The sequence below is a fragment of the Clarias gariepinus genome, chromosome 13, assembly GCF_024256425.1.
Source record: "Clarias gariepinus isolate MV-2021 ecotype Netherlands chromosome 13, CGAR_prim_01v2, whole genome shotgun sequence".
Classification (NCBI taxonomy): domain Eukaryota; kingdom Metazoa; phylum Chordata; class Actinopteri; order Siluriformes; family Clariidae; genus Clarias; species Clarias gariepinus.
Window position 1 is genome coordinate 15,642,537 of NC_071112.1, and position 19,047 is coordinate 15,661,583.

Sequence of the window (19,047 nt, forward strand, 5' to 3'; positions counted from 1 at the left end):
CATACTGACATTTGTAGCATGGAAAACTATTTACAAGGGCTCTCAGAACAAAAGAGAGAGAGCGTGGGAGAAAGAGAGAGAGAGAGAGAGAGAGAGAGAGAGTGTTAAGTGTTTTCCTCACACCATTATAATGAATGGGGCATGGTTTGGGTTATGGTATTACTCAAATATTTATGATGAATACAGGCTTGCATGCCAACAGAATTGTAGGACTTCCTGTGGAATATGTCCGGGCCAATGAATCTGGGCACACAGTAGGTGCCAGCCTTCACAGTACCCTCGTCTCTCCCTCTCTCTCTCTCCACACACACACACACACACACACACACACACACACACACAAAACCTCCTTCCTCACACAGCAGATGCTGTGCTCATCTGGTGTGCTACACAGTAGCTGTCAAAATATTGATGCACAGCTCAGTCACACACTGCCATCTTTTAACCCTTTATCACATGTGCACTGCTTGCGTCTTATTTAGTCCTTACGTTTAGCTCACATGAAAAATGTAATTTTTTGTCGCGTACATTGTACTCCTTTACAGAATTATATGGGTTGAATATAAATAATATAATAGTTAATATCAAATAGTTGTGTGTGTGTCCCACCTGATGTGGCTGATTATTGAGAATGCACTAAAGTGAGTTTAGGAGTTATTACACAGATTCATATTCTAGTGCCTGCTAAATTGGCACATTGACTCTTCTGACACACATCTGACAGAGATCAGTACAAGAGTAGTACAGAAACAGAGCCAGTGCCCTCCTCGGTCGTCCTCTGCAGAACATCGTCTCTAGGCTTGTTTACTCTCTTGCTCACACAAACACTTATTTATTTTTTTATGATAAAAGCATACAGTTAATCCCAAAAGGTATAAACCAAAACCGTTCGGCCCTCTGCCATACAGTCCGAGTAAAGGAGAGCAGTGTCATTTTTACACTGTAATACACTGCGGGTTTTCACAGCACTGCTCATTTAAAGAATGAAAAATTAAAGGACCCGCAGGCAGAAAAGTATGTGCATACGGACAACGAGTCGTGCCACGAGGAGTGATTCACTTCATCAAGATAAAGGTACACATGCTGCCTGAGTAAGAAAAGCCTGAACACTGGAGTGAGAGGAAGCGCTTTCTAACAAGCTGACAAGGCAAATGGGGGGTCCAACATTCATTTCATTAAAAAGTTTCTAATTACAATGTTGCCAATTATTAGAAGAAAAGCTGACCCTATCTTTTAAGTTTCCATTAAATTGTGATTCGATTTCATGTGCTGTCATATTTACTTCTTAAACAAGAAGCAGGAATGACATTTACATTTAGGCATTTGGCAGACGCTCTTATCCAGAGCGACTTACTTTTTTTTTATCTCATTACACATCTGAGCAGTTGAGGGTTAAGGGCCCAACATTGGCAACTTGGTGGTTGTGGGGTTTGAACCTGGGATCTTCCGAACTGTAGTCCAATGCCTTAACCACTGAGCTACCCCTGGTCCTGACATCATACTGATGAGCTTGGCTGACTGACACAACTACCAAGAGCACTGAAGAAACAACACACACCCCCTTTGGTCCATCTAAGCTGATCTGCAGGAAGCTTAGAGTACGCATTAAATACAGTGAACTTCATTTTTTTTCCCATACCGGATAAATTATATAAGCAATATAATCATTCCTTCAAATTTTGCTTGCGGAGAGGCGGACATGCTTGAGGAATAGTTCTCCAGGCTTCCAGAAGGACTTGGGTCTCTTAAGTCTCATTTTTTGCCAAGTCTTTTCACTCCAGTCCCTCTAACTGATCAGTTTCAGACGTGACCTATGAACCTTTCAAGCCTAAAAGCATCTAACTTAATGCATGAACCAGTGAGAAACCGGTGCAGATGATGACAGATGATCAGACCAGGTGATTAGTATACTGATGATGCTGAATGGTTAGACCAGACGAGAGGGAGAATAAGGTTGCTGCAGAGGTTGTTACATAAATTACCTATTTTTAAATTGTCTCTTTGGGCACTTGGCAGCCTGCTGCAGTAAAACATTTGTTTTAATGTCTTTTAATGTATTTTAATATGAAAGGTGAGGGGCGGCTCGCACAGTGCTGTATATTTCCTAAACTATTTCTGAAAAATATGGCATCAGATTGTACATTTACCTGTTTTAATTATTATATTTAGATATACTTGATTTATTTTCCTTTTAAATACCCAGAAGTCTGAATGCTAGGAAGATGAATGGCTATTGTTTGCAGAATTATTGGTAAATTGATGACCTATTAAGCTTCATCCGGTTCTGGCCTGGTGTGTCTGTCCTAAATGAAGTCCACATCTCCATACAGTAGATCTATAGTGTCCCAGACAGTCATCGTGGCTGCTGCTACACACAGCTATTGAGCAGCCAAGTGAATTTTTCTGGCCACACCTTAAGGCTGTAGATCACAGAGAAACAGCAAAAGCTAAGGATTGCACAGAGACTTCCTGCCTGGCGGGGAGAAGAGGCGTATTAGATATGATATGTTAAAATCTAATTGGTGTAGTCAGAAGGCCGTGATAAGGAGAGGGGGAAGATTAAGTTGAACTATCAGGGACTCTATGAAGCTGCAAAATGGCTCACACCAGATAACGATGACGGCACTTCAAAACATCATCAGCGGAAGCAAGGTGACAGGCCTGGCATGGGTCCTGCCTCTTTCTTACAAAGATGAGAGACAGGGTTAGCCGGGGGGGGGGAGCAGAGAGAGAGAGAGAGAGAGAGAGAGAGAGAGAGAGATGGTTTGCCTGTCTAGTCAACATAGCATCTGAATCGCAGGTTCTATGTTGAGGCATGAGGTGCTATATTACTAGGAAATGCATATGTTAATTTGAATGAAATTTATAAATGTGTGACTCATTGTGCATGTTTTCAACAACGACTGTTGTTGATATTCCGAGTCAAAGAACACTGAGCCAAAGAACCTTAAGCTAAGCACAGTCATGGATACTGAAAAAAATTCGTTTCCATCAAACCTGATTAATACATATTTTATTAATTCTTAATAGTGCTGCACAATTACCTGTAACTGCATTAAAAATCGAAACAGCAATATGGACCGGTGCAATTATTTAATCGCTGTGATTTATTACAGGTAATAAACATATAGTCAGGAATTTATGTGCCTTGTCAATAATTTAAACATTTGGGTTTTTTTATAATTTTAAGGTGATAAATAAATATTTGCACTTAAGTTCATTTGTCAAATAATTTGGTATATATATTATATTATATTATATTATATTATATTATATTATATTATATTATATTATATTATATTATGGTATATTTAATAGTTATATATCGTAGTTTAAATCACAATCACAAAATGTGTCAAAATAATCACAGTGAGATTTTAAATCAAATCGTTCAGCCCTAGTTTTTTTCTTATGTGCAGCTTTATACCAAATCATGTGCATTGCATCATTAAGCCATTTTTCTGTACGGTGAGACGCATTTCTAATAAAACCTGCTTTTACTTCTCCATATGACTATTACACTGTGTGTCTGACTGTTGTGGGGGCCGACTGCAGCTTGTGTGAGTCTAATTATGAGATTAGTTTTGACTGGCTGATTGTCATGACGACAATATTCAGGCCAGTTACAATAAATACAGATACTTGTAGAAGAAGAGACTGTAATAGGTTCTTTGTTTGCTCTTTTGGGAAACCCTTAAAGCGTTTTTGTTTCTGTGGGAATCCTCTACGAAGAACCTTACTCTGTGTTTTCTTGGCTCTTGTAGTCTTAATGAACTCAGAAACAAACGTACTGGTTTTACTGACATAAAACATCAAGTGGTCAGACTGCATTAAACAAAAATTCATGTTCAGTCCAGTTGAACTTTATTGTGATCTCTGAAAGCGTGAGTGACAGAGAACGAGATGAGCCATGCTTAAACGAGGGCATGTCATCGCCTGCTGTCTGCTTTTTCTTTTAGCTTCGTGATCTTCATTTTCTGACCAAGTCCTATGGGACACAGAGCCGATGTCTAACACCAGAGACGAAATTGCATATTGCTCTGACTGAACTTTGATGATGGCAAACGGGAGCGTAGTCCAAAAAGGCGATACCTGAAATATAAAACTGCAGGAGTTCTCACAGTCAAAAAATAAATAAAATAAAAAAAGAGGGCGTGATGCAACGCAGTGTACAGAAAGCAGAGATGCCTTTCATAGCAGTACATAGACGATGCACGAACCTTGAGGTTAGCCTTGTACTACGTAATGTGGTGTGAATGCTATTCAATATGTTTTGTGTAGATACTTTCAAAAAACTTGTTAGGAGGTGTTACGCTTAGCTTGTTTGTGCTTGTTAAACTTATCAACAAAGCAATGCTTGAATTTGATTAGGCACAATTCAATATTGTTACTCGATTAAGCAATAAAATGAAAATAATTGATTGTTGGGATGTCAGTACATAAAAACTAAATAATAATAATAATAATAATAATAATAATAATAATAACCTCACATAAGTAAGCGTTTTAAAATAAATTTAATTCATAAACTCCAAGATACCCACTGAGCTCTGGGAATCATTATTATTATTATTATTATTAATTATATTATTATTATTATTTAATTCTGTTTATTATTACTTTTTGCCAGAGTTTATTAGAACACAGGATCTCTATTTGGGTGACGATGAGAAGCTTGAATACAAACGATTGACTTCAGTCACGCAGAAAATTCTGATCTTCAGCGTTTTCAGCTCGGGCTAGTGCTTATATAGCAACAATGTATTTTTTTCCCCTATTTGAAAGTCTTTAGGATGTATTTAAATGAGAGATTTAGTTAATGAGTTTGGGCAAACTCTGGAACAGTCTTTTAAGCATTATCATTCTCATTAATTTTCAGAATTACCCGCTGTGTTGTGATAGCTGTCATGGACTTCAGACTTCAATTAATTAAATACTACATATGTATATAAAATATACATGTACGTGGGTGGGGGTGAGGGGGGACGTATGTGTACTTGTATGTAAATGGGTACATGTTTGTGTATGTATATGTGTATATGTGAGTGTTGGATGGAAAAAAATACATTTTATTTTAAAATTCTGCAATTTATAGTTTCCCAGAAGCGCGTGGCTAAGCCCTAAGATAAATATGTAAATGCACAAAAAGTGCCAATAGACGCTTTTTATTTAAATGTAATGTATTCAACAACTTCAAGGCACGGGAGAAAAATGTCCTTTAAGGCCAGAGTCAGGAACAAGGATCTCTCCTACAGTATTATTATCTTTCTGTTACAGGGAATTCCTCAATTCAGTTCGCCTCTATTGTTGTGTGACCTTTACATGCAATGTGCATAACGTTTAATATCAAAGATAGTAATCAATAGCAATAACAGCATTTACAACTTACAATTTGTTTATTGAAACTTTAGTTGACGAACGGCAAATTAAACGAAGCAACCAAACCTATCCAAGAGAAATCACATTCCTGGATTTTGTCACTTAATACGTAAACAATCGCCATGTTTTTAGTCATTTGATGTGGAGAGGAGTGCACATCAGAGACATGAGTGCATCATTACTGCTTTATCTGTCCACTGTTCTTGTAAAGCAGGAACAATTAACCCTGCCTTCAGCGTGATTGATATCGGCTTTGCTTTCAATTTGTTCCACTACACAGATCATGAAATTCGCAATGTGCCCATCCTTATTGACCTACACTTTGGAACACACAGGGCTACACAACGACCAAAGGAATTAAAAGGGAGAGAGCCGCACAGCCATGAAATAACGTCTTTAAAAAAAAAAAAAAAACAGACATGACCTCACAATGCCTTGACTATTTCAAGTGCACTCTCTAGAAAGTTCTTTTCTATTCAATTGAAAAAGTTTTTTCTTTTTTTTTATGTTGCTTTTTCATTAACGTGCTGCCTGAACGCAGGACGAGAGCTTTTAAACTACTGGGGGTGAAAAAAAAAGAAGAAGAAAAAAGACAGCCATGTTGTAAACAGGGTTTACCGTTTTCATTTCAAACATTTTCAAATGTGAGCTGCTAAGCTGAGCCTGTAAATCTTTAAGACGTAGTGAAAGAGGCTGCTTGTGCCGTTTCAGCTGCTCTTATATAAAATAAATGAAACGTTCAGAAATTATATACTGTTGGATATCTATTTTCAGGCAATTTTTCAGCGACTAACAATGTCCTACAGCGTTCAGTGTGTAATTTCATGTACACCAAGATTATATATGAAAAAAGAAGTGGAAATGCAGGATGCCTTGAGCTATGGATGAAGCTTTTATGTATGCAAGGCAGAGAAAGTTGCAACGTAACAGGTATCCACCTTCAGGCACCAGATGCATGAGACTAGATAATCTTTATATGTAGCACGTCTGCTTAAATCAAATTAGGAGCCAAATAGATTCAATGTGAAAGTGTTATGTAACATCACTACATAGTAGTATACTGTACGTCTGACAAAATAAAACAGATAAATAAAAGCACAAATTAAGCTCAAAGTATACCAATAGATTTATGCTTAAAATATAATATTAAGCAATTTTTTTTTTCTTCTAAGGCTAAAAATATTCTGAAGTTACTGAGCGTGTTTACTTTAGCTTCTGGCTATTCTAACATATCTAGGAATATGACCTTTCCCACAGTCTGCTAAAAATGCCCGAGGAAGAAAGCCTTTAGACTTTATTAGATGAAGGAAACACAATCACTTCACCAATTACATGTCACACCAAGCATTATGTGGATGGCAGTGTTTTATCAATACGCAAGCTGGGCTTCAGGAGGCCCGAGCATATTCAGTGGCTTTACACACACACAACCGCACACACTTGGTTACTCTCTCTCTCACACACACACACACACACACATACATACTGAGAGAAAGTAACAGCTGAATGCAGCTTCCTACTAAAGTGTGGCTTTGGAAAAGTGCACGCTGCTATAACCATGGGAAAAAGGCAGCACAAAGCCAGCAAATAAAGCCAAGCACGGGTGGCCTTCTTCAAATGACGCAATGCTTAAGGAATGCGTGTCAAAAAAGACCTCAGCACGCCGCAGCTCATCGGCGAGGTGAGCCGGACCCGGCTTCACTTCCATTTCCAGCCAAAATCGCTGCTATAGCGTTTGCTTATTAAACTGACAGGTGGGTTCTCATGCATATGTCCCTCTCAATCCATTTACACAACTCGTGCAGCGGGTGTCATTCGGCGGCACAAGGGCGGTCTATGGGGAGTTAATCGGGCCATGTCCTACCTCCTGCTCGGCCTAAGCGGAATAATCAATTACGATTTCACAGGCAGAATCTCGGCGTGTCTCCAAGGGTCATGCAGGTGTGTGTGGTCAGATTGCAGTGCGATAAACTGCTGTTGGTGCTGGTGGTGATGCTGCTGCTTTTTTAAAGAGAGTTACTTTTCAGGTCAGAATTTAGTCAAACTCGAGTTGAGAGACTGATGTGGGGATGAGGAAAAATCTGATGCTGTGCTACAGGAAAGTGCCTCAGGAGTACAGCATACACCATAAAGAGTCAAAAATCCCAAAGTACAGTACAGTATGCTGCGAAGGAAACTTTGAAGTATATTTCATCTATTGAAATCTTTGCCCATGCATGCTCTAAAGCATAAATAAATGTACTGAATTCTATACCTCTGCAGGTTCAAACACAAACCTTATCTATTCCTGTGTGTACATATTTCACAGCAGAGTGTGGATCTGTCAGCACTGAAAGCAGGAGAAGGAGCCGAGGTACAGGACGGGAGGCAAGCAGAGGCAGCTAAAGGGCAATGCTGCTAGCGTTGGAGCTACGCGGTTAAACGAGGGAAGAAAAAGCAGATGGGAGTGAGCGGACAGAACATCTGTCCTTCAAGCCAGATGCTAAATAAAGGTCTCACTTGCCTGGACGTTAAATGCGTAGGTGGAGGGTTTGGTTTTACCTCAGCCTTGAATCATAATAAAAGCTGAAAGGCCACAAGATCAGCTCTAATGATACACTACAGTTACGAAAGAAAGCTACGCGCTGCCTGCAATTCAATTTGAATATAAGGTGATTTTCTGTGAAGCGCTAACGCATGATAATATTTACTGAATAGCACTCAAGGCCAGATTCTTGAAAAGCCTGCGATCACTAACAAGATTCACAGCAAACTTTGTGTTTATTTATCAGAACAATAAAAGATGAGTGTGATTTAATATGTCTTTAACAACAGACTGGCAAAGGTGCTTCGCTATAGTAGCGTGACAAGTGCTCAAGTTACGAAGATGTAAAACTCAAAAAGGGAAAAGAAAAAAAGGCCCCAATCTTGGCTAGTTATTCCATTCATATGAGCCTCTCTTGTGGCTGCGTCCTATCTCCTCTACAGCACTAATGCTGTTGATTCTCCTGCTACCGATACCACTGATACAAACATAAAGGGCTCAAGCTCCATATGAAAGCCAAAGGTACGGCAGAATGAAAAATCCCCCGCCTGACCGAGTGGGGTGTGTATCACAAAAGCGGCGATAAAGCAGCGCACAGCGTGAGGCGTGCAGTAGCGCAGCATGCTCCGTGCCTGCACTATTACCTTAGTGGGCTACATCTTCTTTATGTCTGTCTTTCGACACTGACCTTCAGAGCAACATCAGTGGGTGGAGGAGAAAGAGACAGAGACGGCGTAATCACCGCGCTGCACGCCGCCCAAGCAGCCACAGATGGGGCTGGAAATCCCTCTTAATTGTGATAAATACGCATCGGAATGGCATGCGCGCTCCCCACCTATACTGTGTTCAGCGTTCCGATCACTGGGAGGAACTGGCCATTCTTTTGTTCAGTGATGTAGCACGCTGGTGCCACTGTAGCTGTAAGATATGTAGAAGATGCTACTGCATTCTTAATTTAAAAGAATAAATGGACAAATGACAGGCTGAACATGTATTCTATTTTGCAATTCATTACCAAAATGGTGATTTACTTGCTATGATTTAGATTCCAGCAGCAAAACAAAATGAGTATAACAAGCCTATGCATTTTTTTTTTATCTTAAAAGGTTTACCTCTGCTTAGATTCATAACTTCATAAGAATACATCGATTTGCAAAATACCTGTTGATGCAGCCATATGAAGCCTGTCCTTCAAAGAGAAATCTGCATTAATCCAAAATAATCCATTTGAATATCTGGTACATAACAGTATTCAAACACTATGCATCTGCACCATTAAGTTGCTTTTTCCAGTTTGCATTTATTTTTCTCCATTTACTATATTGTACTAATACAGCAGAAAATGCAAGACTGGGAAAAAAGAAAAAGAGAATGTTTTCCTCGACACAAAGCCAACTTTGAGTTTGCTGCTGCATAGGAACTGCCAGCCTGTTTCTCTCCCTGTTTATTATTTTTGTTGCTGAAGCCCACAAATAAAACTCTCAGTTGCTACTCCAATGCCAGTCCATACAAGTAAATATGCACATGCCATTAAGAGTCATTAAACACCTTCGGAAGAAATGCTCAGGCATTCTTACTTTAGCTCTCAAGAAGAACCACAGGCTGTGATTTAACCCCTTCTGAATGCCAACAGGAGACAGGTGATAAAGTGTGCGCCCATGCACAGGCTATGAAGTTTCTCCTCTCGAAATTAATTCCATCTTCAAGATTTCTATCTTGCCGATATGCTCAGAATGGCACAAAAATATGCCCCTGCCACTAAGATTACAGCTGACTGATTTAGCATAAACATCTGCTGCTGTGCAAGCCGGAGTGTGCTGGATGTAATGCCAAAGTCCAGGCCTCTTCTACATGACTAAAACTCATATGGGTTTTACTTTTCTTTTTTTTTGTTATATTTCAGCGTTTAAGTGTGACAGCTTTAGGAATAGTAGGCTTTCAGGCACTCAAGTTCCTCTTCTTTGTTTATGATTGTCTGATAGTCTAGTCAGAGGCCCAATTTCCCAAACTGAACATATACACCTACTGACGATCGTGTCTGAGTATAGCATTAAGTAGGCCTGTTTATACAATGCCTTCAAGATCAGTGTGTGTGTTTGTGTGTGCATGCGTGTACAGACGGTACACCACATCCAGCTCACCTTTTTGCCTTATTCATCTAAAATCCGATCTATTAGCTCACACGTTGTAAAGGGGTAAAACGAAGTGAGTGTGTGAACAAACATCTTGCTGACTCAGCTTTCATCAATTTCATTTTCAATGAAACGGGCCTTGGGTTGCGGATTAAACAGCTAATTTAGTCAAAGTGAGATAAACTGAGACCCTCATTAAATGTGACAGTCAAGTATGCAAAAATGTTCAGAAATTCATGCAGTAATGTTTCTTTATAAATAGAAAGACAGTACCAGGCACCCACACACCACTGAGCGTCCAGACTCAAATCAGATTAGATTAGATTAGATTAGAGTTACTAACCAATGCACACTCTTAAAGGTCTGTTTGTTATTATTATTTTTATTAAACAATAAACTGGTGATTAAAACCCAAAACAGACACTTGCAGGTTGCCACAGCCTCTCGGATGATTTGTGCTGGGATTTCCTGCATTACCTGGAGGAAGCGCTCGGCTCCGTCACTGCGCTTGAGGAATCCATGCGCTACTGTACATTCAAAGTTCCTGAACAGCTCCCTGCTGCCTGCCTTATGCTAATGTCTCCGCGCGTTTCCGTCCCGCCGCAAACACCAGCCTTTACTCAAGTCACACACAGCCTGGCCTAGCGCTTCGAGGCAGCTCAGCTGAGACAAACGGGAACGATGTCAGCGACACATGTCACAAATCCCCGCACCGCGAACCGCAAACCCCGGCAGCGCGCAGTGGCCATCATGCCTGGAACCGAGCGCGCCAGTGAACGCGTCCTCAGGTCCGCCAAAACACGCGCCTCCTCCCTCTCCTCTCCTCTCCTCTCCTCCTCCTCCACCTCGGTGTGTGTAAACCTGTTACCCGAGCATCAACCTCACCTGATTGCCAAACACACTCCCGTGGGAAAGGGCACGCCCGAAACTTCTGACATCTCAATCCCCAAAAACAAAAACAGGCAGAGCAGCTAATGAGCGAGCGAGCGGCGACGCGTTACACACAACAACCCGAGCTGTTTTTACCGTTCTCTTCTTGAAGGGTCTTGCTGAACGCCAGGCTTGGTGGGCGCCATCTTCCCGCAATTATTTGATTTCTGACTTTTTTCTCTCTTTTCCCCCTCCTCTTTCGTCTTCACGTTGATTCAGACATGCAGCCGATGAGAGCGAAGGCGGTGCGATGTGGACACTGAGAGGTGTTTAAAGAGCGGCATGGCGCCGCGCCGGAGCGGAGTGGTCGCGTCCCCCTGAGCGAGCGAGCGTGCATGAGCGGTGAGGACGGGCATGCCGCGAGCTGGAGCCGCAAGCCCGGGACGCGTCTTAATTCAGCGGCTTGTGGTGAAACAGGGCTCGGATCTGTACTCACACGGGACCGTCACATGGTGAGCTTGCCCTGGAGGAGTGCGTCCTCTCCGGCGCTGAGCGAAGCCGCCTTTCCGTGCGCGTTTAGCTGCATTTTTCCCACCTCTGCTTCGCTCTGTGTGCACTAGCGCGCTCGCCTCCTCTGCTACCGGCGCAACAACGCCACTCAGTTGTAGTTAGAAACAGTTTTGCCTTTCGCGGAATTTACAGGTTGCTCCAACGCGTAATTCCGTTATCCGAAATTTTCCCATACAGGACAGTTTATTTTACATCCTTTAAATGCTTTACTCAGTGTGTTAAAAAAAAGAAACTGCAATTAAAGTGTCAGATTAATAGTCCTGAAAACAAAAGTCCTGTTTGCAAATTTGACATAAAATAAAAATATATATATTTAAGTTTTTCTTTTTTGGATGTGAATTAATTTTAAAAAATACAATAAAATGCCCTATTTAGCATGTTGAACACTATGTAAATATGACAATCTTTAAGAACCACCATCATAAACACCTTATAGTTATCACCAAATTATAAGTCCCATTTAAGTTCACACGGCCTATTTAAAAAAAACTGAATTTAAATCCATGGCAACATTTAACAGCACTTCTTTAGACCTTTTCATAAAGGTGTTGTGCAAAGTTGAAACAACTTGGTCTGTTTTGAAGGTTTTATAGTTGTGTATTTTTGTTTTGCAGAAAAAAAAAATCTAAAAAGCACATGTTTGTTTATTTGATTGATTGATTGACTTCTTGATTAAATTCTTTTCACACATAATTAGCCAGCCAACATGTTTAAGAGCCTGTGACCTGTCAAGGTCAACTCCTGACACACTGACTGGCCATACAGTCACATACTGCAGATCTAAAAGCAGAGAAGTGTCTTTGTTTTACAATGAACTTTGCCTCCACGACTGGGCTCTGCATGATTTTAAATCACTCTGTTTTTATCCCAATCCTGGAGACTCAGTGTACTTGACTTTTTGGGATCTTTCATGTATACAGTTCTTAACTCATTAACAAGTCCTTCATCTGAAGTGAGCTAGAGTGGGGAAAACACTGAATGTGCTGAGCATATGTTAAAAATAACAGAACGTTGAAAGGTGCTGTTTTAAATGTTATCAAAGGTTAAACACCATGCAGTTCAGTTTTCATATTTAATAATAATAATAATAATAATAATAATAATAATCTGTACATTCCTCAGGCTATTATGTACCATGTATAGATATTTATCATGGTTTCACTAATTTTGCCGTCCATATGGTCTACTTAATATACTCTATATGGCAGCCTACTTCAGGTGATTTATTTGGAACTAGAAACCTAGACTTTTTGGCCAGATGCTAAAATATATTATATAGTATTAGATTTTATTTTCAAAAGGGTTTTCTTGAGTGGTCGAGGAAACATTTCCTAAGTGGCTGTATTGTAAACACTCATAAATTTAGTTTTGGCTGCAGTGGAACCAGCAATAAACTTACAAGCTCCTGTCGGCTTGCAACTAGATTTTATGACCTAAGTGGAGTTTTCACGTGGAAATGGTTCACATAAAAGCTATTCACTTAAAGATTTCACTTAAGTGAGGATGTTTTATAAGTGTGCAACTGATAGGATACACACATTTGGGCAGGTTTTGAACCTTTTTTATAGCAAATGCATGTGTAAGTTTTTAGACTCACGATTGCAAAAGCTGATCAGGTGTGTGTGCGTGATATTTATTTAAGCGCGGTTAACCCTCAGGTGTAATTAATGTACTTAGAGCAATCATTTAATCTAGTTGCTGATCAAATTGACTACACGGTGATGTGTATAGATCTAAATGACCATGAGAAACAAAAGCACTGATGCGGCATGACAGCACAGAGCGTAAATGCGCGCGCGTCGGCAAAATGAGAGGTCAATATATGGTGAAATTCAATGAAAGCAGCGTTCGCTGTGTTTACTGAACATACCTTTGTTGGTAAGTGGTCAAGCCCTGGACGTTTTGCGGGTTGCCGTTGGTGGCGCCCGGGACTCGTGCTGCCGGCATCCCTGCGGCTCCTGCGCCCGCCGCCGCCGTCACCTGCACGCTGAAGTCCGGGAAGATCCTGATCATCCCCGCGCCGAGCAGCGCGCCGCCGAGCGAGTGTGTGTGCGTGTGTGTCAGTGCAGCCTGTCCTCCGGCCGAGCAAGTCACAGAGCAATCCCATTAGTGACGAGCACGAGCTGCTGCTGAGCCATTCTCGCGCTGCTGAGTTCTGAGCGGAGACTGCTGCTGCTTCTGCTTCTGCTGTTGCTGCTTTCAGGCTCGCGCAGGCATGGAGGGGGATGCTCAGCCGAAACGCGCCGTTACGCCTCAAGCAATAAAGTTTCAGCTGGATGCTGAAGGTGCTGTTTTGGATTATTTAACCACAAAAAATAACTGTTTTGTTAAAAGTTTAAGTAATTCGGTGCATATGACTATGATGTTGGAAGAAAATGCGAGCAGATTGTAAGGTTCCAGAAGTTAACTTTTACTTTTGATTTAACTGCATAAATTAAAATAACTAATTTCCTATCCATTAAAACACTATTTAGGCTAGTGTGCGTCCTTTTCCGAACTGTGGATATACCCAAATGTTGCACATCCTAACAGCACAGAGTCTACAGACTGTTCTGAGCGTCTTCTGTGCACTGATTAGGTCGCCTCACAGACGGAAAAGTGCATGAAGAAGAATGTCCAAAATATTACCCAACTCCACAGAAAACTAAACGCGACCCCTAAGCTCGGCTGTCACCAGGACCAACTGCTGCTACGCGTCCAAATGAATCGCGATGACGTATTCGCCTCGCGCTCCTGTATTACTGTTTTCAAGTTTGTACAGGAATCATCTCGAGCTCACCTGCACGCGACACTGTTACGGCGTGTGAGATTCTGTCTAGAGGATGCTAAGCTGTGGCGTACAGAGCGGTGCGTTAACTGACGTTTGTGTGCGTGTGTGTGTGTGTGTGCTGCCGCTGTAGGTGTTGTTGTGTGAGATCCGGAGCGCATGGGAGCGGATGTATGAGCCGATTAACTGCGCCGCGCGAGCGAACTGGGAGCACGCGCTGGCCTTCATCAGCCAATCAGGAACAGGCACGTGAGCGCGCGCTGGATGCTGCCGCAGTAACCCTTTCAAAACCTGAACAGTGTCACTATTTCATGTCGGATAGGAACAATGTAAAACTTTCTGCGTCTAATGTATAAAAAAACACGCATCCTAATTTATACACTGATCGGCCACTTTAATAGGAACACCACTACTCCCTCTTCATTTACGCAATTACCCAATCAGCCAATCAAATGACACAAGCAGAGGGCATAAATTCTTGAGCTTCAGTTAATGTTCACATCAAACTTAGACTGTGGCAGTCTGGTGTGAGTATTTTAAAAACTACTGCCCTCCTGGGATTTTTTTAATGCAGAACAGTCTCTAAAGTTTACCCAGTGCGAGAAAGAAAAAAGAAGTGAACAGCTGTTCTACAGGCAGAAACACCTTGCTGAAGAGAGAGGTCAGATTAGCATGGCAAGAGTAGTTTGAGCTGGCAGGTAGGCTATGGTAAATCACATAAACACACTTTATAACTGCTGAGCAGAAAAGTATCACAGAATGCACAACTAGGCTGTTGAAGATTGGGGGGGGAGACCAGAAAACATTTCTTCAGATTTTCAGTTTTGGTTTTTCTTGTTCTTGGCTGCCAGGAGCAGTGTGCATAACATGTGTGACATGTTATGCATTCTGAGATCTGTTAGTAAAGATTTGCTATCCAGATTGCTAGCTTTGCGTCAGCTTCTTCTCTGACCTGGATGTTTTTGTTTGTTTAAACTCTGGAAATTGATGTGCATGAAATCCCTAACAGATCAGCAGGTCAGAAGAACTTTAACTCACCTCCGACACCATACCAAAAGTCACTGAGATCACATTTTTCTCATTTCGATGTTTGGTGTAAAAATTTATTGTTCATCTTAATCTGTATCTGCAAAATATATGCATTGCACTGTTGTTACATGATTGGATGAATCACATTAATGGTATACAGTATGTATGATCATATAGCTGACATACAGTAAGTACAATTATTTTATATTGTGCACATAAAAAGCAATCGAAATGTAGTAATATTTTGTAAGTGTTCTGGTAAAGATTTTATTCTCATTAACGTAACAGGAATAGTTTCAGACCTTCAGTTTTTTGCTTTCTTTATTTGTCAGCAGTCTGTAAGGAATTGATAGCAAGGCTTGTTAGGTTCTTAGGTACACTGTCTATATGGTGCATGGTGCAGATGTGCAATTACTGGTCTTGGTGCTATAGATAATTTGAAAGCTATCCTCTAACCTTATTAAAATGATGGGTGCATCATTATCTGCACAGCAGTAACTGTCATGTTGGTGGATTGGTAAAAATCATGCACAGGCATATTGCTGTTTTTTTTTTAACAATGTAAGCCAATTCAACAGTTCATTTTAAGTATATTTTTGGAATACAACTTTAGTGAAACCTTTGCTGTTGTCCCTGAGTGAGAACTGGATATACACTTCATTAAACCCTGGCACATTTTTACATATTTTCCACATGTGGTGCAAGTGAAAAATGAAACCACATGCCATACATGTTTAAAAAGCAATGCAAAAGTAAATTAATCATAAATCTTGCACATGTAAAAATGTATCAAATTTAAGCATGGTTTTTAATACTTCGCATGTTATGTTTTACACATTTTCACATAAAGTGCAAATGTTTTTATTTTTTCGGCATTTCTTTCTGCAGGACTCTTTTTCACCTGTAATTTTTAAGGGCACGTGGGAATTTGTCAGTTTTCACACAATTAACTGTGATCATCATAAGTGATTTTAAAGCATATCATGGAATGTACCATCACATCTTGTGCACATATTGCTTCTCTGAAAAATGCATGATCACAAGTGAAATTTTTTATTATAATCCTTTCAAACATTAGTAATTAAGGTAGTGTCGAGCAAGATGAGATGCAAAACTAAGGCCAGGTACAGTTCATAGCAATAAAGTTTTTATATCATATAAACTTTATGGAAATTACTAATGATCCTATTAATGATCAGGACAGACAGCACTGTTTATTTAAAAAAAAAATGAATGAAAATGTTTTAGTGACTCTTTGGTCCTTGAACTGTCATCACTTTGAAGGTGATTGAGTGTTTACCTATAAAATATTCCAAAATGCAAATATGGAGTTAATGGTCATGAATCTTCCACTCTAGCTTGCTTGTCCTTTGCCAAAGCAAAGGGTGATATCAACATACAATATATTTTAGGGCATTGTTATCATATATTTACAGGTTTTAATAGTTTTTATATAAATCCAGTGGAAGGAACAAGGAGCCCTTGAAAATTATGGTAAATATCAGATATCTTTCATACGACAGGCAGATTTATGATTGTCAGGTGGCATGTTACCTTTGCACAACAGACGACTCCTTAAATGTGTTTAGGCTTTTAGAGAGAATGAGGGAGATAATAAGAGACGCAGTGATAAAGCGGCTTGTACTCTCTGCACTATGGTACAGTTTACAGGGAGAATAATTCACTTCCTATCTCTTAAATGAAAAATGCTGCGTTTGATAATGAGTTGACATGATTATATAGCAATAAAGATGTGCCAGGAGCCTCACCTGAGAGACAGTAAATGGAATACCTCTCTGTAACCATGTCTAATGAAACCACCTTAATAAACAGGCCAGAGAAGCACCTCCACTTTGCTGCTATTTTCCTCAGATGGCATCAAATAGATTGCACTGGAAGGTTTAAACTGACACTGCAGGCTCTGATACAATTAGATTAACACTTTCTTCTGTTTACTTCCCAGGGTATTTGCACTGGTCCGTATTGCATTTATTTGTCTGCAGCTCTTCGCTAAACTACACGAGACAGATCCGGGCGAGTCGCTGGCTTCCCACGTGCTGTAGCCAGGCTGATGGTGTACATCCACCCCATGGGCGCACTAGGAATCAATATTAGGCATTGCCGCTGGGAAGACATAGCCTATTTTTCGGAAACAATTGTGATAACTAACCTGCTTTTAAATGCAAACGCTGTAAAGTTACATTTCAGAGTTGCACTTTCTTTGCAAATAAACTTTGCCCTAATTTATTTGCAGAACATGACGAATAAAATGAAGATCCTAGACAACTGGAAAATAGATCCATACTCCTTAACAGTCGTTGCGAAGTGTAACTATGATTGTTGTCTAGAACAAGATAAAAATCTACACAATTTACACATTTATGATATTCCTTCTTAAGAAGTACATGATTTTTTCCCCCCACCAAGGATTATACTTGAATCCTGCAGTAGGGCCTCCTTACGGAAACAACGACACAGTGCCTGCCATTCTCACCCAAACCACATGTTGACAAGTCAGCTTAATGTGAAGCAGTATAAACTGTGATTGGGGCTGTCAGTCCTGCTGTTTGTCCAAACTCTCTCCATCTCACACTCCTCGCTCATCCTCAAAGAGAAATCTCTCCCCTGCTGACTGAACAAACTGCAGACGAATCTCCAACCCACAGTGCTCCTATTTCTTTTCTTCTGTTTTTTTTTTCTTTCTATCGTTTTTTTTTCCTCTTTTTTCTGAGCCCCAGTTTCTCCAACTTGATGCCTATCAGCTCAAGGTCCATGCTGAATGAATTCAAGGGCATATTTAAGGAATTCTGGGGTTTGACAACCAGTTGCAAGTCATTTTGCTTATCAGAACGTGGCAGTGTTTTACTCTCACCCTCTAAAATGAGTGTCTATTGTGTGATAATTCTGTCAATCATCAGGTCATCAGTATATTCACTATCTGAACTGGATAATTAAAGCTGCAACTCTGTATTACTTTTTCTTTTCTCGTTGCATTAAAGAAAAGATTGCCTCATAATATGAACATGTTCGTTGCTTTGTTTCCGGAGAAATAAGTGCAGCTTTATAATATGACCCTGATTGCATATATTAATTCTAATTCTGTAACTGTAATTCAAAGAAATCATGAAATATGTATTAATTATATATTTATTTAATTTAATATATTTATTATAATTGTTAGATTTTTGTGAATGATGTCTAATGAAAGTGTTTTCATATGCAAACATTTTGAATTTAACTTTAAACAGGTTGATTTAATTAGCGGACGAAAGCTGTTAAATCTCTTATAGAAAGATTTCACTTTTACTTTGGTTTTTGCTAAAAAGCTATTCTGAAGGCATAATCAGCATATAAATTATTGTTTTATTCATTACTGATTGCATGGCTTAAGAGAATAATTTCCCCCTTTCTGATGGTAGATGCAAACGTATGGGAGATTTAATCATTTTTACTCTTTGCATATTAGAGTTAGATTTTATATGACTTTTCTCCTCTTGCTGATTGATTGGGCAGGTCGCTTTTAAAAAGCAAAGGGCCAAAGGCTATTTTAAGTTCATCTTTTTCTTTTAAAACTGTAATGCCTTTTGAAAGATTGTTCCTCTGTGTTTGTAGGGGAACACCGAAGTTCAAGATAGATGATGAATTAACTGTTGAGAAAAATTACAGACAGTGTACTGGGGAAAAAAAATCCTTCACAATGTAAATGATTGATTGGAAGGTCCTCTACAGAACGACATCATGGTTTTTATTTATCCTAGATGATAAGCTCGCCATGC

The 19,047-nt window shown here is 40.0% G+C and overlaps 1 protein-coding gene across 3 annotated transcripts in view; it reads right to left on the reverse strand.

Annotated features, from left to right (window-relative positions):
• Window positions 1–14,419, reverse strand: part of LOC128536245 (neuronal PAS domain-containing protein 3) — a 237,705-nt gene extending 223,286 nt beyond the window's left edge. The window contains exon 1 of one of the 3 annotated variants that reach the window (XM_053510425.1): window positions 13,346–14,419. In XM_053510425.1, the coding sequence (XP_053366400.1) occupies window positions 13,346–13,488 (143 nt within the window). In that variant the 5' untranslated portion in view covers window positions 13,489–14,419. Of the gene's footprint in view, window positions 1–10,512; window positions 10,823–11,061; window positions 11,287–13,345 lie in introns of those variants that run through there. The other 2 variants (XM_053510426.1, XM_053510427.1) reach the window with 2 other exon arrangements.
• Window positions 14,420–19,047: the final 4,628 nt, after the last annotated feature.